The 21632-nt window shown below is 29.3% G+C and overlaps 2 protein-coding genes across 3 annotated transcripts in view; both read right to left on the bottom strand.

Annotated features, from left to right (window-relative positions):
• Positions 1-6603: 6603 nt before the first annotated feature.
• On the bottom strand, positions 6604-7843 carry LOC129914957 (uncharacterized). Its single transcript, XM_055994408.1, has 3 exons — positions 7396-7843; positions 6973-7154; positions 6604-6909 (listed from the first exon to the last, which is right to left on the bottom strand). The coding sequence occupies exons 1-3, from the start codon at positions 7841-7843 to the stop codon at positions 6604-6606; spliced, it is 936 nt and encodes a 311-aa protein (XP_055850383.1).
• A 9069-nt stretch (positions 7844-16912) lies between these two features.
• LOC129914487 (uncharacterized) overlaps positions 16913-21632 on the bottom strand; it is a 49834-nt gene continuing 45114 nt past the window's right edge. For both annotated transcript variants that reach the window (XM_055993765.1, XM_055993766.1), the window contains one exon: positions 16913-17082. In XM_055993765.1, coding sequence (XP_055849740.1) covers positions 16938-17082 — 145 coding nt within the window. In that variant the 3' untranslated portion in view covers positions 16913-16937. The remainder of the gene's footprint in view (positions 17083-21632) is intronic.

Below are 21632 nucleotides of genomic sequence, written 5' to 3'. Positions count from 1 at the left end.
AAAAAATTTTAGTGTTTGCAATTCAAAAAGCACATTTAAAAATGTATGCATATTATCAAAACTTAAAAAAAAAAAAAAATTATTGTGGCATGACCCCCCGCAAGAAGAAATCCTGTATACGCCCCTGTTTCCGACATCTTTTCTACTGTCCGAGATATCTTCAGTTGCTTGTTACCCACTTTTGTTCTATGTTAAGCTTAAATCCAGTATATAAGCGAAAATTAATGTATCCATTTATTCAGTATTGTAGTACCTATGTACAACATTTAATAACGAAGAAAAATAACAAAAATAATAAAAAATTATTAAAATTATTTTTATTTTAAGTAGGTGAAACGTTTTATAAATTTGGAATTGAGGTCACTTGAATCTTGAACTTTAAAATTGTATGTACAACATTTCGTTATTTTTTTGTTTCAAATTATAAAATTGAACAATTTCAGTTTATTGTTAAATTTCAAAGTGAAGTATAATTAGCTCATGACAAACAACTTGGATTATTTAAAATTTTTGTTTTTAAGTATTGCCAATTTAATTTAGAAATCAATACATAAAATGTTTTATATATAAAATTGTTAGAAATAATTTTTTGTGTAAAGTCTAAGAATGGTTAAAATTTGTTTCTTCACAAAAATTTTCTTTATATCAACCAACTTATTCGGTCTTCAACTTATTCGCTCTTTGTACCAATTTAAACTAGACATGCCACTGAATATTCGGCCATTTTTCAATTCGTTTACGGTAAGCAGAACTATTTTAAACTTTTAACTACGAATACTTGAAAAGGATATTGACAAGTTTTTCGCTTCGACACAGTTCTAATGACCATTTGCTTTAGCACTATAAGAATCGACTGCAGTTACATATAGTTGATACAAAGTATTGTGATTCTTAAAAAAAAATTTTTTGGTTTATTTTTCCCCTTTTTCGTAAAAAAAATCCCCTTTTTTCCAGAAAAAAATGCATGTATTTATTTTTTTAAATTTTTTTTATTCAAATCTTTTTTTAAACATATTAATTTTGTATTTAATTTATTCATAAAAATAAAAACTTTATAATGAACATAAGTAAATAAAAAAAAAATTAACAAAAATGAAGCTCAAAATACATATTTCATTTTCAAACTAAATACTGTCAAAATAAGTATGGAACTACTTCATAAATTTTATTTTGAGGGTAAATCTAAAATATCAGTGCTAATTTAATAAAAAATGGATGTTATTTTCTATATATAATTTTTTTTTGTAAATCATAGAGTATTTATTCCGATTAAGGCAGGCTTTTTTAACAACGATGTCTTAAAAGTGTATAAGTATTTTTTTTTGCTTTTATTTTTTTTACTTTTGAATTTTGAAAATTTCGTTTGATACACCTACCCAAAAAAGTACAGATTCCCTTAATGAAATATTTTGAGGAGTGAATTAAAAAATGGAAGCACCCTAGATTTTAGTAGAGCTGTCAAATTAAAAAATCCACTTAGCGTGGAATACGATAGTTTATTTCGAAATTAAGTTTTATTTAAATTGATTCCATTGTTCAAAGATTGTGTCTAACGTTTTTGTAAGTTTAAATTTTTTCCCTTTTAGATATTTTTCTCCCTTTTTTATCCCCGTCCCCTATTTTATCCCTTTCGTCTAAGAAAATCAGCAAAAATGGTGATTTTCCCCTCAACCTGGGAACCCTGCCTTGGGGGCTTAATTGAGAAATTTGATTTATGACCACGTTTTAGATCAAAATACCGCACCTTGCAACGGTTAACAGTGTTTTATTTACATTAATTTACTAAAAATATGAGGAACTTCTTAAAAGCAAGCGAAACATATTTCTGAAACAGAACTCCTTTTTTTCCATCGGGCGACCAACTTAGTTTAACAACTCCCCAGTGAAGTACGTAAGATGTTTTGATTTATTGATTTTTAAAGAAATGGCATTAGTTTGAAAAAAAAATTAATTTATTTGAAAAACAGAATTCCATTAAAAAAGACCATAATTTTGCCAAATTTTAATATATGTATCAAAAAAAATACTGGGGAAAAATATTGTAAGGCTACATGACAAATTTCAGCCCAATCGATCATCCTGAATTATGCCGCCATTTAAAAAATTTAACATCATTAAAAAATTTCAAATTAGCCTATTCTGTTACCTTTTTATATACTTACTATTCAAACTAAACAAACACCAAAAGAAAATAATGTTTCTCCTTTGTCTTATACGCTGATGAAAATGATACTTCTTGGTTTCGTGCTCACAAAGTGTTATTACCCCTTGAGTCGAATAAAGCTGATGGAACTGACGGCCTTTCTGACGAGCTGTTTAAAGCAAAAGCAGCAGGAGATAACCTGGTTGGGAGTAAGCACTACGGCTGTAAAAGTAACGACAAAATAAGTACATGCATGTATACGTTAATTTTGATACTAGTACCCGCATCAATAATATCGTTACTGTTACTCGTTACTTTCGTATGATTCGCATTTTTCGTATATTTCGTATGTTTCGTGTGTTTCGCATTTTTCGTTACTTTCGTATGTTTCGTACATTTCGTATATTTCATGTATTTGATACGTTTCGTATGTTTTGTATTTTAAGTATGTTTCGTACGTTGGTGTAAGGTTGTACAAATATTTTTTTTTGAAGAAAACCAAAAACAATTTGTATAATCTAAGCTACATTTAAAGGTCATAAACATTAATTTAAGTTGCGGCGTTCTCATGTTATAAGAGTTTAAAGGTAGCTATACTGATTTTTTTTCGATTTGTTTTTTTAAATCAAACGTGGAAAACATTGGTAATTTTATGTTTATATTCGTTCCGTTATCTTATCACAATTCTTTAGAGACCTTTATTTCAAAAGTACATCGCGCAGATCTCTTCAATTCAACCATGTCGAACAATTTTTTATTTTTTTTTTCTATTGAGAGTGATTTTCAAACCTCGTTTTCTCTGCTTTTTTTTTAGTTGAAAATTTTACACTGGAAATAAACATGTTAAATGTTAGTTTTAAGCTAAGGTCTATCTTTCAATGAAAAAAATTTCTTTTTAAAATCATTATTAACGGTACCTACCTGCCATAGAACCGTTTTTTTTTTCAAATCTGATTATCTCCGAAACTGCTCATTCGATTTCAACGAAACTTTTTGTGAAGAAGCATTTATATAACTTAAATATAAACCAAAAATCAAATTTCCAAAAAATATTAATTTCACTGTGATAGTTCGATATTGCAACAGAGCGGAGACACATCGATTCTAGTTAATTCGAGTGTGCTGAATTCAGTGGTGGCAACCGTTTTAAAAATTTGGCTCAGGTTTTCGAGATATTTCGAAAATAAAATCTTAGGTCGGGACTATTAAAATACTGATAATTTCGAATAATTATGTTTTTTTTAAGCAGTTTTTAGTTTAGAGAAAAGCTATTCCTGTATATAGCTATATGTTTAACACTATTCCAACCTAGATTGTTATGTTTCGGTCGCTTACAAAGCATTTTTTAAACAAAAACTTCACTTTTTCATGTTTTTTTTTATTTTTTTGACTTTCAAAGCCTTTAATATGGATGCAATTTGAGTTTACCATTGATTCGGTATATTTTGTATTATTCGCGTAGCATATAGTTCCAATAATATACTGCAAATATCAAAAAGTTCAGTAGTGAAAATCAGCCTACTAACCTACGGAAATGTATCAAAACTTGAACTTAAGATTAAGTTAAGATAGTTTTTGGATTTGTAGCTTAAGCTCAGATAATAAATAAACTAAACAGTTTTTGGAAGAAAAAAAAACGTTCTTATATACTTACATCATGCCGGGATAAAAGCAGTCAAAATAACGTTTTTTGCCTTTTATTACTGTAATATTTAAAAAAAGGCAGCCAAATAAATATTTATGGCTTCGGATTGGATTTCAGCACCCCTTTCATTTTCAGAAAAGTATATTTTGGTTCTTGTGGCAAAAAAAAAAGTTTAATTTTGCTTACCAGTGTTATTTAATACATTTCCATAGCTTAATAGGCTGATTTTCACTAGTGAACTTTTTGAGGTTTGCAGTATTTTATTCATTTTTGGAATTATATGCTATGTTAATAATATATAATATCCCGAATCAATGTTAAACTCAAATTGCATCCATATTAAAGGCTTTGAAAGTCAAAAAAATAAAAAAAAGACATGAAAAAGTGAAGTTGTTGTTTAAAAAATGCTTTGTAAGCGACCGAAACATAACAATCTAGGTTGGAATAGTGTTAAACATATAGCTATATACTGGAATAGATTTTCTCTAAACTAAAAACTGCTTAAAAAAACTTAATTATTCGAAATTATCAGTATTTTAATAGTCCCGACATAAGATTTTATTTTCGAAATATCTCGAAAACCTGAGCCAAATTTTTAAAACGGTTGCCACCACTGAATTCAGCACACTCGAATTAACTAGAATCGATGTGTCTCCGCTCTGTTGCAAAAAAAAAGTTCTAAAAACTATCACAGTGTTTTTTTGAAAAATCAAATTTTCGAAAACGGGACATTGAATTTTTTTAAAATTTAGTTCTATGATGTTGATTAGTGATTTCTACAAAACGGCATACCAATTTTATTTTAAAACTTTTTTTCCAAAAAGTAATTTATAAAAAATTTGTTTTTTTAAAAAACGGCTCTAACGATTTTGAAAAGGTTTTTTCTAAAAATGCATGTTAATATATCAATCAAAACTGCATACTTGTTTTGGAGGGCAATTAAATTTCAGATTTTATTTTATTAAAAAAAAAAAACGAATTTTATTTTGTTTTTTTTGTTGTACCCATATAGTAGGTACCTACATTTTCCAAATTTCTATATAAAAAGTCTTAAAAAATAAAGCAACTTGAAGTCTAAGAGCAAGTTCGTGCGACCCAGTCATGCATTTTATTTTTAAATCCGTCCAGCTACTTACATCTGCGAATGATGTTGCCATTTTCGAGAAACACATCGTGATGTTAGTTCAGCTTTTGTGGACATGGAAGTAGGGTTATAAAAATATCAATTAAAAAAAATGCATTTGAAATAAGAAAAACATATTGCAAGTGAAAAATATTTGCATTGTAAAAAAAATATTTATTGCAACTAGGTATACTAAATATTTTGCATAAAAAAAAATTTATTGCAAATTTTGCATTGAAAAAAAAAAAAAAAAAAAAAATATTGCAAATAAAAAATTTTCTGCATTGAAATAAAAATGCATTAAATATTTTTTTTAACATTGTCGAATTTCTTACAATTTCGACTATTTGACCATCTACATAGGTTTAAGCTATTTCAACAGTAACATTGATTTTTTTTTTAGGAAATTCGACGAATAAAAAAAAAAAAATATTTAATGCACACACTTTGCATTGAATTTTTTTTTTCGTTTATTTTAATCGTCAATGAAATCTTTTTGATTCTGGAAGTCACAGTTTGTACTTCGTGAAGTTTTCATTTTGTATGAACCCTTTTAATTTTTGTCACTGAAATCTTTTTGCTCCAGTAAGTTCAGTTTGAGTTTCGTGATGATTTTGTCAAGGACATTACAAAAAAATTAAAAAAAAAAACAACCTTCAACACAAAAAATTATGGAATGAATTTGTCCTTAATTCACAACTTGTCAAAATTAATGAAATAATGTTTAAATAAAACACTTTTTCAGAAAAAGCAACAGCCTCCGATTCGACATCGGAATTTAATTTGGCTTCTGACATACCCACAAGAAACAATATAAACGTCAAGACCTTGAATATCATAGACTTTCAACACAAAAAAAAACATGAAAAACAAATCATTATGAGTCTCTAAGAATTTTTGCGTCTGGCAAACATTAATTCCCCCCAGCATGAATCTTCTGATAAAAACATTTAACTCAGAAGCTTATTCCATTTGCCTTATTACCCCCGAAAAAAAAAACAAAACAAGAAAGGTTCAACCAAAAAAATTCCAAGAAATATATAAGAAGCTAAAACTTTTACACAAAGCAATCAAAACAAAATTTCTAATCAGATTCCTCTAAGGAAAACGTGACTTCTTATTAATTGAAGATGTGTGATAAAATCAATAATATCACCGGTGGATACTAATATGTGTGTGCCTGTGTTTTTGATGACTTTCCTGTATGTGATAACTTTATTCTTCCCCACACAAAAGAAAATAATATGTCAATGTGAATTATCATGCCACAAAGCCTCAGAAGTCAGTTATATTCCTTAATTGAAATTCCAACCCTGTTCCCCCGTCACACACAAAACTTCCGGTTGAAAGCGAAAGCGTACTTATTCAGCTATTCAGCAAGAGTTGCCCCTGTTAAACGAACAAAAGTGAAAGTGTTGAACACCAACAAATGCTTTTTTGTTTGTTTTCATTTAAATTAATTAAATAAGTTTATTTACAAAATTATAAATAAAATTTGTTTTTTTTTTGTTCAATAAATTAATGTTTTTCTTTTGTTTTCTTTTAAATAAATACACGTACAAGCAAATCTTTGGAATGACGTTTGTGTAAGCATCAGGGTTAGTTTTGTTCTTTTTTTTCTAAATCTAAGGATTTTTTTTCTCGGAGTTTCATCTCGTTCGCAGGATTTTTGTGATGAGTCGTCTGTATGGTCTATCGTCGTTGTTGTTGTTGTTGTGGTTGTTGTCCAGCATAAGCCATATCTTGAGCATCAATATTCTCAACTGATGATCTCGCCCATTGTGTGTGCGATGGTTCCCAGCCTTGGACTGGATGATCGATATGTTCCACATGTTCGATGTGGTTATAGTGTTGGGGGATATCGTATTGTTCCACATGGTGTGGAATGTGTTCAACATGATGATCCAAATGATGTGGAACGATGTGTTCAACATGGTGTGGTAAGTGTTCAACATGATCCACATGGTGTGGATAGTGAACAACTTCGTAATTGACAACCTAAAGGGATTATTGTGTAAGCCCAGCTCTTTTCAAATTAGTTTGTTTTTTAATTTAGCCTACCTTTGGTTTGGCAATTTTGAAAATAACCAAAGCTCCAGAAAGAACCAACGACAATAGACCCAAAGTCATGGCCTTCCATGTCTTGAGGGCAATCAAAGCAAGGGCAAGTGGAACCAGCACAGTTGTCTTGAGTTTCAATCCCAATAAAAATGGTAACATGACCTTCCTTACGAATCCACGACCTTAAGAAAGACATATATGATAGATTATGAATTAGTTAATAGAATCCACATACAATCCACATCCCATAATATCAACATAATTGATATATAAAGTGTGGATTGTATGTGGATCTTATCTTCAAAACATCAAGATTCACCTTGAATAGAATCCACATACAATCCACATCCCAAAATACCAACATAATTGATATATAAAGTGTGGATTCTATGTGGATTTTATCATTAAAATATTAAGACTCACCTTGTTCCATTGGGTTATCATCAGAAAGTGGAACTAAAGCACCTTTAGTCAATGGATTGTCACTTAAAAAGCTTGGAATCATTGAACGAGCTTCCTCGGTACCAAAGAATTCTGGAGCCTTGACACGCAAAGCATGAGTGGCAAGAAATCTGTCGACTTTGTCAAATAATTCCAATTGTGGATCACTGCTGCCAGCAGCTCTCTGTTCCTGATCAACTGGTGCTGTCCGAACAACTGACATCTCATCGGTGATAAGAATCTCATTTTGTCGAATAGCCTCGTCAAACCATGCCATTGCTCTAGGTTTCACACACGACACAGAAAAGTCCTTTAGACATCCTTCGTACATGTCTAAGGCAAGGTCAGTGGCTGACATTTTGACAGCATTTGATGGCACCAAACTGGCTGCGGCGGTGGCCACAAGTAGAACTACAACGAACTTATTCATGGCTCCGATTGATTGATGGTGGAATGATAGAAAATAATCCTTAGTGTTTAATTTAAAATCGTGCGTACTATCAGACAATCCAAGTGGATATGTAATAGCCACTCTGACCAGTTGTGGTTTTTATACGACGCGTAGAATTACCAATGCCTCCCGCATAAGTAAATGCGCTCAAAGTAAAAGATTTTCACCTGGAAATGATTGTCAAATGAAACATTCCAATGCGCGCGCGGGTATCAAAAAGCAAAAGCAACGAAAAGCCACGATAACATAAACCCCAACAACCAACGTGTGTAAACCGTTTTTGTTGTTAAACATATTTGGTCGTCTAGTAAAATTTGGTGTTCAAATCCAACGAGTAACTTTTTGCTGATTTAAACGGTTTCATTCAGAATGTGAAGAACTTCCAATCAACAAGTCTCACTCTCGCCTTTATTGAAAGGTGCAGGCAGTGAAATGGGTGGTGGTGGTAGTGAGTGATGTTTTGATGAAATAATCTTCCATTTGATATGACACGGAAAGAAATCAAACCATCCAACATCAAAGAGTTTTGGGGGTACCCTTTGTGATATGGGAAAACAATGAAGCAATGTTATGGTCACTCGCCCGCTGTGGCTGCCGATGACACTACTGGTAAACTAAAAAAACTAACACAGTCATATGTGTGTTTATTTCAAAAGAGGGAAATCAGGTTGGAAACGTGCAACGAATGTCAAGTTCAAAATACATTTTCTGTCTTTGGATTGTGTTTGATTATTATTTTTTTTTTTTTTGGTTTAGGAAGCTTTTCCTATTTATTAATTGTCAGACACAATTTGACAGGTTGTGATGGCATGGACACTCACTTTTTGGTTTTGAAGTCCAATTTTTCTTTTGTTTTTTTTTTTGCCAATCGATTATTATGTCAAAATTGAGTGTATGAGGTGAGACAATATTTAATCAAGTTTACAAAAGTTTGTTATAGTCAAGGCCAACAGAAAAACACTCAAACAAGTCCATGTCCTTGGGCGTTAAGGCATCCTTTTAATTTAAATGAAACTTATTATTTGAAAATTCCTAGGACAAATAGTCAAATAGGACGGGTAGAGTTTAATGAAAACTTTAAAGGGTTAGCAATAATAGACTCTGAGAACGGCGACAAGTGAGTGAGAGAGAATATGTAAGTTTTAGGTTTGTAAAATTCCATCATCAAGAAAATAATTAAATTTACTGCCCAAAGAGAAAGCAGTAAGAGAAATATCAAGACTAGTTTGTTTCGAAAACAAAAAAAAAAATGGGTTGGGGTCGAAATTCTGTATGTTTCAAAATTCTGTATTCAAAATACTGTATGCCAAAATACTGTATGTCAAAATTCTGTATGTGCAAAATGCTGTAGGAACAAAATTCTGAAAGTCAAAATTCTGTATAGCAAAATTCTGGTTGGTCAAAATACTGCATTTCAAAATTCTGCACATCAAAATTCTGTAAATCAAAATTTTTACAGAATTTTGATATACAGTATTTTGCCGTACAGAATTTTACAAAACAGAATTTTGCATGTCAGTATTTTGTTGATACAGTATTTTGACGTACAGAATTTTGTATTTACAGTATAATGACGTACAGAATTATGGTATTACAGTATTTTGACCCCACAGAATTTTGTCGTACAGAATTTTGACAAGCAGAATTATGACCCGCTCCCAAAAAAAATATTTTTTTATAAGCTTTACATTTTGTTATGTTGGATAGTTTTAATAACACTGGTCAACAAGGTTTTTGCCACAAGAACCAAAATATACTTTTCTAGTAGTTTTGGATGAGTTGAACTCGAATCTGAAGTCAGAAATTTTGTATTGGCCTCCGTTTTCGAAATATTACCGTTAAAAAATGCCAAAAAACGTCATTTTGGCTGTTTTGGAGGTTATGTTTTTATGTGGGGTAATTCATTGTGAATAAATTTGTAACGATGCCTATAAGAACTGGTCTTATTCTTTCAAAAAATATTTAAATCTTTCCGATATCTCTTTTGCTGCCCGAGATATTTAATTTAAGTTGCGGTCTTTGACTCAGAAACAGCACTGGCCAACCAAACTAAACTTTTTTTGGCACAAGAACCAAAATATACTTTTCTGAAGGTTTTTTGGTTGCTGAATTCGAAGTCAGAAAAATTCTAGTAGCCTTCGTTCTTGAAATATTACCGTTATTAAATGCATAAAAAAGGTTTTTTTTTAAAACGGTTAGGTATATTTCAAGAACGAAGGCTAATAGAATTTTTCTGACTGCGGATTCGAGTTCAGCAACCCAAAAACCTTCCGAAAAGTATATTTTGGCCCTTGTGTCATTATGTTACTACGATTACAACTCGAGGTTTAGCATGATAAAACAAAAAAAACGTGGGATCATAGCATATGGAGCAGTTAAAAGTAAGTACCATAAACGTTGTTTTTTATTGACGTGATAACGTCTTATAAATCGATGAACCATGGCAGCCACCACAAAAAAGTGACGCCATTTTCTAACGTTCCATTCTCGCACTTTCGCAGTGCGGCAAAAATTTCAATTCAAAATTAAAAATAACCTATTAGAGACACAAAAATCTTCTATAGCTTATTTGAAAGATAATAACCTAGAGCTTAATCCAAATGAAGGATTTTTAAAAATTCCGTCATTTAATAGGGTAAACAGGGAAGTTGTAGCGAATTGATTTTTTAGCTATAGATAGATGAGATTAATTTAGGAATAACTGCATTTAAGAAAAAATTCTAAAAAATTTTGAAACTAAGCTAAACCGTTTTGTTTGAACGTTGTACACGTGTTGGGGCTATGACAAAATGATGATTTTGGGAAATTTTTTTTTTGACAATTCTAAAGGTGCCAGGTGAAAGATAAGGGAAAACAATTAGGCGTCTACTACGGATGTTTTTCCAACACTCTGCGTTTTTAAATATGAATTTTTTAAAAACACCTTGTTTTTTAGGGGTATTTTTGGGTAATTTTTGATTTTTAGCTTTTTTTTGAGCGTTCAAAAAATCTCAAACTTATAGGACATGTAGGTTTTGGCCTTATGCATACATGTGCAAAAACTTGGAATCGTTTAGTGAGTTTTGACTGAATAACGGAAGAAACAAGTTTTAAAAAACACGTTTTGATCATTTTTAAACGATTTTCATCGTTTTTTATTTTTATCTTTTTTTCTTTAATAGATACAGGAGTAAAGTATACGGAGTAATGATAGACCATGACCACGACTAAATGTGTGCGAAGTTTCAATCATTTTCGTAAAGCACAATTTTGAGATAACCGTAAAATAAAATTTTAGAATTCAACAGGTTATAACATTTGACCAAGAGCAGATAGAACTTTTATGAGCATCCTGATACAATTACCTTTCATGGTATAAAATTTTTTATAGGTTGTCAAACAAAAAAAAATTGATTCCATAGCGTTTTGCTTTTTTTAATGAAAATTTGATCGAGTTCAAAAAATTCTAGCTTTTCTTGTAGATGTCTCATAGACCTGATCGATATACATATATATTTTGAGTTAAGACAGATGGTGTATAATTTTTCATAGGTTGTTAAGGACAAAAATGGAATTAATGACGTGAGAAGATAAAAATTCATGTATTTTTTTGCTTTTCTTGATGAAAATGATTGTTTTCAATAAATTATTTTTATACTTTTTGCGCATTGTAAAAATTTAAAAATGGTTTTATTCTTAAGAAGAAATATTTGGCTTTTAAATTGCATAATTTTTTTGTAAGCTTTTAAAATAAAAAAATTAATATAATGAGAAAATAAAAAAGGTATTTTTTTTAGCTGTTTCTTGTTAATTATGATTGTTTTAAATAAGTAAACGTTTCAATTGACTCATTTTAAACAAAAGCACACAACCTGTTTTCTGACGACGTTATCACGTAAAATCATCGTCCGTAAACCTCTATTTTTGCTAGCTTTCAAATCTCTCTCAAATTTTACCTTAGAAAATTACCTTAGAAATTATTAAAATTTGTCTTAAATTTTTTCCTCCGTGTAGCTCGACTTTGGTTTTAATAACATGGAAAATTGTTAAATCAAAGTTTTATTCAGTTATTTTAAAAACTAGAAATTTTGTTTTGTTTTGTTCCCGGGTATCTATCAGCAATATTCAATATGGTTTTCTGATTTGTAAACATCTTTTTTGTTTGATGTTTATTGCAGGTATTCCTTCAATTTGTAATCTTTTAATTAAATAGCTTACTAGTGTAGTTTTCTAAAAGTAAGTGAACATTGCTATCTTGTATCTTCCTTAGGGTGTACATATTCGTGTGGTTTTGTATTTTTCATGTTTTGAAGTTGATCCAATTTTTTTTTCTTCCATTCAACCTTGGTTGTCTTGTTCATTAGGGTGTGTCAAGTATTTTTTCGAAATTTCAAAGATTTCTTTTGACGAATAAAGAAAATTTAATATAGGTATTAAAATTAATTTGAGTGGAGCCTCAAGTAGGTTATGGTTAAGAAAACGACTATTTTTATTTAGAGTGAATATTTTGTATGTTTCCTTGCAATAAAGAAAAAATTGCTTAAGTCTTCATAAATTGCCAAAATGTTGAGAGAGGTCACAATTGTTTGATACGGTTAGAGTCGTTTGTGGGAAGTGTGCGCACTTTGGACTTTGAAGAAGTATTACAAGCAAAATATAAGATGTACATAAAAAAAGTAAATTGATTATTAGAGATACATGTTTTGACTTCTTAAATTCAATTAAAATATAACTAATATTTATAAAATTAATTATGTTTCTCTAAGAAAACCAAAACAGGTCATATTGCGCACACTTAGGGTGTACGGTAAGTGTGCGCAGGTACTTTTGCTTAGTAATCTTAATGAATATCAATTGTTGTTTTTTTCAATTTTTAAAGACATTTAAAAACCAAACGAGGGGCCTAAGACCCCCGCCCCCATACGATTTTCTTATTATTTTGATCGATTCTGTACACTGTGAAATTTTGATGCATTTTGAAGCATTTTATGCAAATATATATATTTTCAGTAAAATCCCATGCATTTGCATGCGCACACTTGCCCCCAAATTTTTGCGTACACTTACCCCAAATGCAGTTTTTATTGTTTTTGATAAAATATTAATAAATAAATACTAAAAACAATAAAATTTTAATTGGAACATAAAGTTTAAATAGTAAGCTCAATAAAAAAAATCAATTGCCTTCACTTTAAGTCAAGGGCAGATCACTGTCAGAGTTTGAAAATTGTGAAAAATTTTAAGGAAAGTTAGCTTTTTTTCTTTTGCTTTTTCTCGAAACATTAAAAACAACAGAAGCATGAATATAACGGACTTCGACGAAGATCAGATATCTAATTAATTGTGCATTAGCAGAAATTTAAATTTTTACACTAGTTTCGAGATATTAGCAATGCGCACACTTACCGGCTGCGCACACTTACCACGAACGACTCTAGGTGTTAGGAAGATGTTGCTTTCAGATTAAGGGAGTGAGTTTCCAATTTCTTCAAAGAATTCCCCCTTACATTATTGAAAACCATTATGTCTGAAACATTATGCCTGAATCTATTTTCATCTTTTCATATAGATAGGTGGTATAGAAATTTTGGGGGAACTATAATTTTGTCATTGGGAAGATTAATAAGTTCATAAATTATGTTGAGTATGGTATGACCAAATTTTCTCATTATTCGAATAAATTTTATTCCTAAACTTTTTTCTAACCGAAAAAATTTAACTTAAGTTAATTGAATGGAAACAAGTTAAAACTACATTCATTTCACTTATGCATTATATTCAAAATAAGTTTTCAGCACTTTTTAATGAAACAAAGATCTCAACGTATAACAACACTTCATTTTCTTCGAACAAAATGTAGCATATCAAAGAACTTACTCGCATTGGTTTTGAAAACTTCCGCTGTAAGTGCTTTTGTTATCTGTTCCGGTGAAACCAAAAAAGTTTGTAACTCCATATTAGTAAATTTTACGGGAGAGCATTAAAATCTCATAGTTTTGAAATTATTGGCATGATTTGCCTGAAATTTCATATAGATCAGGGCTACCTTTGCGCCTCTAAAGAGGCATTTTTCCTTTTTTTTCACCCAATCCACTTTTTCTCCACTTTTTAAAAATTGTCAAAAAATTCCTCTTTTTGATATTTTGGTTCCTCTTTTTCCTCTTTTTTAAAATTATGTACTTTTGATTAAAAAAAATTACATATTTTTGAAAATCAAAGAAAATGTTACCTACCACTTTCAATTATAACGACTCAATTGTAAAAAAATATACGTTACTGTTGTTTAGCGCTGATTTGATTTCTATAAGCTTATTTTTGATAAATTTTGTGTTCTTTTTTGAAGAAATTATGCACTGCACAGGCAATGTTTTTATAATATTCTGTTTTTAAAATTGTGTTAAAAGGTTTGTGTTGCGGTTCGAAAAAGGCGCAAATGAGGTTATTCGTGTGACTCTCGTACTTAACTTATTCAATTTTCACATTTTTTTATTGGGGCCTCTTTTAAAAAAAACCCTATTTTTTGCCTCTTTTTGAAAATCTACGAATGTAGCTAGGGTTGCCAACTTTTTTAAGAAGGAATAAAGTATATTTGATTTCAGAGACGAAAAAAAGAGTAAATTTGAAAAAAGAAGAGTACCATTCATTTCAAGTCTTGAAAATGTATTTTTTGGTACTTCTTGCAGTATATAAGAATATTTTTGTTATTTTTAAAATATGTGTATCTGTGTAACCCTAAACAGGCAAATTCAAAATTGATATAAATTAAGAGCTCATTTTTGATCAATTTCAATGCAGCCCTATTCCTTTCATCTCATCACTTCATATTCATGACCCAAAATACTCTCTCAGTGAATGCTGAAGTTGTAAGAACAGATAGTATATAGTTCACAATTGCAGTTACCAATATAAGAAGCTTAACTCGAACAAAAGTACCTTGATTTTTTACAAGAAAAAATCTAATGTTTTGAGGTCTTAAGCAAAACAAAGTAAAATAGAGAACAAAATTTGAATTAAAAATAAATTAAACTAATATTTCTGAAAAAGTACAAAATCCTTTTTAAACATTTTTCTTTAATTAATATTTAAAACCATTTTTTTTTTTTTTAATAAAGGTATTAATATTTTATAATTTTTTTTATTTCGATGAATTATATTGAAAAGAGCAAAAGTTAAACCAGTTCAAACATTGGAAAATCAAGAAATATAGCATCAGTTGCGTTTCATATTTTTTATTAAAAAAAAAAAGTTTAATTTTTTGAAAAAAGCTTATCCCTTCCTTTGATTCAATTTCATTCCAAAACAGAATTAAAAAAATTAAATTTTAAGTCTGACTAAGAAACAAACAAAACAAGTAGGTCATACTAAAACAACGACCAAAATTAAAGTGTTTTGTACTCTCTAAATCACAATTGTTCATATATTTAGTAATTATAAGGTCGAATATTTTAAGCCTCGTTTTCTTTTTCATTCAATTATCTTTAGAAATATGAAAGTTATGCATTATGTTTTTAAAACTGTCAGCGAATTTTGCTCGTTTATTGTTTGATTAGAAAAAAAATTTCTGTTTTAAACGATCTACTAAATAATATAACGAAAAAAAATAAATCAAAAAATTCATTTTCTAAAAAGAAGAAGAAAAAACAAAAAAAAAATATTTCAAAAAAATCCCTCCATTTAAATCTTAATCAAAATTAATCAATGTCGATTTATTTTTAAATAATTTATTTAATATATATTTCCCCAAAATCAACGTAAAACTGTGCTCCCATTGCAAAAGTCAAAGGTGCCCCGAAGGAGCCTCATAAGTGTTTTTCTTTTTTTTTCAATAATTAACACTATTTTTTTACAAAGCTGGTTTTAATTTCGTAAACTTTAAGGATAGTGCTAACAAAATATTGATTCACCATTAAAAAAACACTTTTTTATTAGGTTCAGAAATCGCTTACATACCGGTGGTCAAAAATTAGATCAAAAATACAGAAAACACGACAACACGTGGTACTCAGCGAAAAGTTAATGAGAGACTGCTAAATTTCACAAAGTAGATATCTTTAAATCAAACTAAGCTTCTTTCTTCATTTAAACTATTCTTTATTAAGGGCACGATCATACCGAAAACGCAAAGTCAAATGTGCCCCAGTGTCAAATGTACCCCTGCATACCCTACATTTTTGACAATATTGCGTTCGAGACTCGAGTACAAAAACTAAGACTGGAGCGTAACTTTAGTCAAGTGTGGCAAAGGTCAGCCAATCAAACTTAAGAATTAAAATTTATTTATGTGAGAAGTATGTAAATTCACTTTTCTTAGCAGTTTTATCTTTGTTTTGCCATCTTAAACACCTAAACGATTTACTAACAGAACTCAAAATAAAAGCTATCATCAAAAATTTTTGTTTGACTATCACCTTATCAATAGGCTTCAAGCTGCACCTTGCATTATTATTGCACTGAAAAAAGAAAAAAAAAAACTGCACAACAATAAATTAATTTTAAGTTTTATTATAAACCTACTCCTCACTTGTGTTAGCTTTTGACACTCACAATAAATACATTCAAATTAATATATTTAATTATTATTAAATTAAATTTGGCGTAGACAAATAAATTATTTTTAATTAATATTTTTTTTTTGTAATATATTAAATTTACAAACATAAAATTATTATTTTTTTTACTAATATTATATGAATAAATAGTTATAATATGTAAATAAAATTATTTTTAAATAACTAAACAAATAAATAAATAAAAAATAGTATATTCATACTTCTTAAACATTTAAACTAAAAATTATAAAAATTTAATAAATACGAAAAGAAAAAAAAGAAAACAATTAAAATTTCTACACCAGACTTATTTTCTTTATACATTTTAAAATCATAATTTTTAAATGGATTTTAATAAATAATTAAATTTAAATACCTACATATTTACAACACACCATTTATATTTTTTTTTTATAACAATCATTATTTCACTCTAATTCAGAAATAATTTTAAAAATTAATTGTTGATTTTTCATTTCAAATTATATCATAAATAATTCTTTCATTGTTTTTTATTTAAATTTAAACTTAAAGTATAAGCTGGTCTAAAGTTCTGTATTAACAGAACATTGAGCGTATAAACGTAAACAATCTCTTTGTTCTTGACCATTTCGTGCTGCATCCACAAGTCTATAGAATCGAATGACAGTGGGATTTGTGGCATCCGGTGTCTGAAGTTCACTTGTATCTCTGAAATAAAAAAAAAAAAACATTAAATGCGAATTTAATACAGAATTAATTTATTATCTCATCAAAAAAAAAAAAAAAAAAAAATATGAAAAATTAATATTAATCTTAAAAATGTTTTCATGAGGATAAACAATTATAAATATTTAATTTTTACATAAATGCAATTGATTAATTTTTTTGCAATATAATATAATACTTTAAGATTTATTAATGTATTATTTGAGAGGCTTAAGGTTTAATTTCATTGTAAAAGGATATTATTTACAAAGTTTTAAATCATTTAAACTTTTGATGAATTTTCTTGTTGAAATTTCCTCACTACGCCTCGATCAAATAAGCAGAAGATGCCGTAAACGTGACAGCAGAAAAGTGTAGCTATAGAATAAGCAAGGAGCTCACAGAAAATTTGTAATTACCGCTTGACATAGCCGTATTTAGGGGGGGGGGTTTTGGGTGTTTAACCCCCCCGAAATTTTTTTTCAGAAAATCAAAAGATACCTATATTATAAACATAGGTATACAAGTCTAATATATGCAGCACTAAATAATTTGTTTTTGTATTTTAGTGATTTGATTACCTATACGAAAATCTCCCTTAAAATCACTACCAATTTTGCATCGTTGCAGAAGCTGTCGATGAAGTTTGTATAAAGGAAAACAAAAATTGTTTGGTCCATTACAAAGAGTTTTTATCTCTTTGACCATTTCCTTAAGCACTATGTTAACACTTTAAAATGCTCTTTTAAGAACCCTTTAAATACCACAAGTACAAGTTTTTGGTGCCGGGACTAAACTATGCTTTTTCAAAGGGTTTCGGTGGCCGAACTCGAATCCAAAGACGGACTTATTTTTTTTTTAAATATTACTCTTAAATCTATTTAAATCTTTCAGACATCTTTTCTACTGTCCGAGATATCTTCAGTTGCTTATTACCCACTTTTGTTCTATGTTAACCTTAAATCCAGTATGTAAGCGAAAATAAATGTATCGATTTATTCAGAGACTGTAGTACCTACCAACGCTAGGAAATAACCTCGAAAACTGGCAAAAAGCGGGATTTTCGATTTTCTAACGGGAATATCTCAAAAACGCGATGTGATAGAATTTTTCTGAGTTCGGATTCGGCACTGGTCAACAAGGTTTTTGTTACAGAAACCAGGGTATACTTTTCTATAGGCTGAGCTCGAAACCGAAGTCAGAAAAATTCGATCACATCACGTTTTTGAGATATTCCCGTTAGAAAATCGAAAATGCCGCTTTTTACCAGTTTTCAGGGTTATTTTTTAGCGTTTACTTTTTTTTTTTTTTAATTCTTTTAGAAACTGTTACAAATTTAATTTAAAAAAAAATAAGTAAACGCTAAAAAATAACTTTGAAAACTGGTAAAAATCGGCATTTTGATTTTCTAACGGGAATATCTCCAAAACGTGATGTGATAGAATTTTTCTGACTTCGGATTCGAGCTCAGCCTATGGGAAAGTATACCCTGGCTTCTGTAACAAAAACCTTGTTGACCAGTATAATTAGCTCCATGTGAAACAACTTGGATTATTTAAAATTTTGGTTTTTAAGTATTGCTTATTTCATTTAGAACTCAATAGATAGAATGTACCTGTCAATTTTCTGCTACAAAATTTCAGTGCAAGAAAAAGTCCATTTTTCAATGTTTTATATATTAAATTGTACGAAATAATTTTTTTTATAAAGCCTTAGAATGGTTAAAATTTGTTTCTTAAAAAAAATTGTCTTGCTCGCTAACGCTCGCGATTTATATCAACCAACTTATCACTCTTTGTAGCTACAAAATTAGAGATGCCGCTAAATATTCGGCCATTTTTAAATTCGTTTACCGTAAGCAGGGCTTTTTTAAACTTTTAACTACGAATTCCTCTCCTAAAAAATACTTAAAAAGGATATTGGCAAATTTTTCGCTTCTACACAGTTCAAATGGCTATTTGATTTAGCGGGATTTAGAATCGACTGCAGTTACATATAGTTGATACAAAGTATTGTGATTTCTAAAAAAAAATTTTGTTTGGTCTGAGCTAACCCCCCCCGAAATGAAATCCTAGCTACGGCTATGCCTGGCAATATATCCACTAGCTCTCTACAAACGCTGCTGACCATGTGGACATTTAAAGAGGTTATTCGAGACTAGATCGGAAAAAAATTAGAGATCTCTTGATAAATTGTTGAACTTGATATCCGAATCTATAAATTTTTGTTAGTTGTCAGTGTCAATGTTGGCTCTATGGGATGTTCGGACATCGATAACACTGCCCAAAATACAATAATTTTCCAGGCTGTTATTTATTATTTCTTATACTAAATTTAGGGCCATTTTTTTCACTATTGCTCAACTTGAAGCAAACTCTCGAGTTTGCCAACTTGACAGTTGACTCTAACTCGAGAGTTGAAACACAAGTTGTTATTTCTTTTTATTCACTAAATATTTTCTCAACTCTCCAATTGAAGATCTAAAGTTGGCAAACTGGGATATTTAGGAAATATGAAACAAAAACTGTCAATTATTTAAATAAAAATTTTAATCTGTCATATCGATAGCATATTTGTATTCTATTTTGTGTTTAATTTTTCGGTTTTTGTTTGCTTTTCGATTTTTGTTTGCTTTGGAATATTAAGTCGTTAACACAATAACTGCCAACAAAATTTTGACAGAAAAATAGAAAAAAAAAAAAAATTTAAAGCAAACCCTTAGTTTGGTCGGCAAACTTCTAGTTGAGAAAACTGGAAGTTGATCAATTCTCAAGTTTAAAATCGAAAGTTAAAAAATTCAACTTGGAGTGAATAGAACCGAATTCGGAAGTTGAGGATAAAAATCCTCAAGTTATGTTCAACTCCGAGTGAAAAAAATGGCAATTAGGGTGCTGATTCCGAAAACAACATTACTTTTTTCTAGCAGCTCTAGTTTTTAAATTGTTCATACATGAAAAGATAAATTCATTAAATTTATTTTGTTAGTTTTTTTTTGTTGTATTTAAAATTTTTTTTAATAACTGAACCAATATACATTAAATTGGAAATACATTTTTCCAGCTAAACTTTAAAAACGCTTGTAATAAAAACCAAAAAAAAATAGTATGAAAAATTTGAAAAATGAAAATACCTATCTAAAAAAAAAAATAGAGCTCTTAGAAAGCAGCCAGTGTGGTTTTTAGACTAAGTGAACCCAAATGCATTAGGTTCGACAAAAAAATTTCTGGAAAATGTTAACAAACACTTAAAATAAGCATAACTTTAAAATTAGTACGAACTACGAAACTACTTCCAAAATATGGAAAACTTAAATATTTCCAAAAAAAAAAAAGCTCATAGAAATAAATGAATGTGATTTTTAGGTTAACTGACCCTAAATACATTAAGTTTAATATAAATTATTCTAGAAAATTTTAATAATCGGTCAAAATAATTAAAACTTAAAAATTAGTTTAATTAAAGAAACTAATATGATTTTTGAGCTTACTGAACCCAAATGTATAAAATAAGACATAAATCTGTCTGGCAAATTTTAGAGAGTTGAAAATTGTTGGCCAGTGTAATACTTTTAGAATGTCTAGCGTTGGTTGTTCATGCCAAATTTTTTTTTACAAAAGTTTTGATAGTAGGCATAAACTTGAAAATGTGCTATTTGAATTAAAAATATTAAAGTTTGTTCGTTTTGCATTTCGAATCGAACAGTTCCACAGGGTTCTAAGAATAACCAAACAAAAACGTTGTGTGATTCGTTTGCTTTTGTTTAGGGTTTAGTCTTAATTCTGACCAATTAAGACCATCCTGTCCTTAAAGTTCAGTGTAATGTATAGGGATAGGATTTTCATGCACTTAAAAACGAAAAATACGCGCTTAAAAATAGAAAATATGCACTTTAAATATGCATTTAACCCTTTCGAACCCAAGCTATGAAAATCAATATTAAAAAATGTTTTTTCAGTATTATCGTATCAAAAACATCACAACTAAGAAATATAAATAGCAAAAAGTTATTTTCCAAAATAAAAAATAGCAAAACTAATCTGTTACTCTCATGCTACATGTAATTAAAATACACTGCCTATGACCACCAAAAAAAGTCGGACAACTGAGAAAATAACTTTTTATAGAACAATAATATATGCTCCTTTTTCAAAGCCAAAAAGCAAAACACTTGCTGGATTAACTTTTTTTATATCTTTTTTTCAAAATTATGACCATATATAAAAAAAAATTTGTTTTGCAAAAAAAAAAAGAAAAAATGTGAAATTCAGTTCCTTTTTCGATAAAAAAAATAAAGGTATGATATTTGACTAAATTTTTGTAATAATCCAGTAACTAGACATCGTTATCTTTCATTTGAGCCATCGAAACCTAAAAAAATATTTAATGGAATATTTTTTACGAATTTTTAAAAATATGTTACATGAGAGTAACGCTGGGTCCGAAAGGGTTAAGGCCACATGAATTTGTTAAATATCAATATTTCTTTAAAATTATAAAAAAAGATTTTACGTAACCTTTATGAAATCTGTATACGAAACCATTTCCGAGTTCAA

Source organism: Episyrphus balteatus, chromosome 3, assembly GCF_945859705.1.
Source record: "Episyrphus balteatus chromosome 3, idEpiBalt1.1, whole genome shotgun sequence".
In the NCBI taxonomy this organism is placed as follows: domain Eukaryota; kingdom Metazoa; phylum Arthropoda; class Insecta; order Diptera; family Syrphidae; genus Episyrphus; species Episyrphus balteatus.
Note: the sequence above shows the minus strand (reverse complement) of the source record. Positions and strands in the feature narration are given on the sequence as shown.

Bases quoted from the DNA above. Each gene is read 5' to 3' on its own strand.
- LOC129914957 (XM_055994408.1), bottom strand. From the start codon at position 7,843: ATGAATAAGTTCGTTGTAGTTCTACTTGTGGCCACCGCCGCAGCCAGT. The intron at 7,155-7,395 runs GTGAGTCTTAAT...GTCTTTCTTAAG, and splicing joins TGATAACCCAATGGAACAAG to GTCGTGGATTCGTAAGGAAG. The intron at 6,910-6,972 runs GTAGGCTAAATT...TAATCCCTTTAG, and splicing joins TCAAAATTGCCAAACCAAAG to GTTGTCAATTACGAAGTTGT.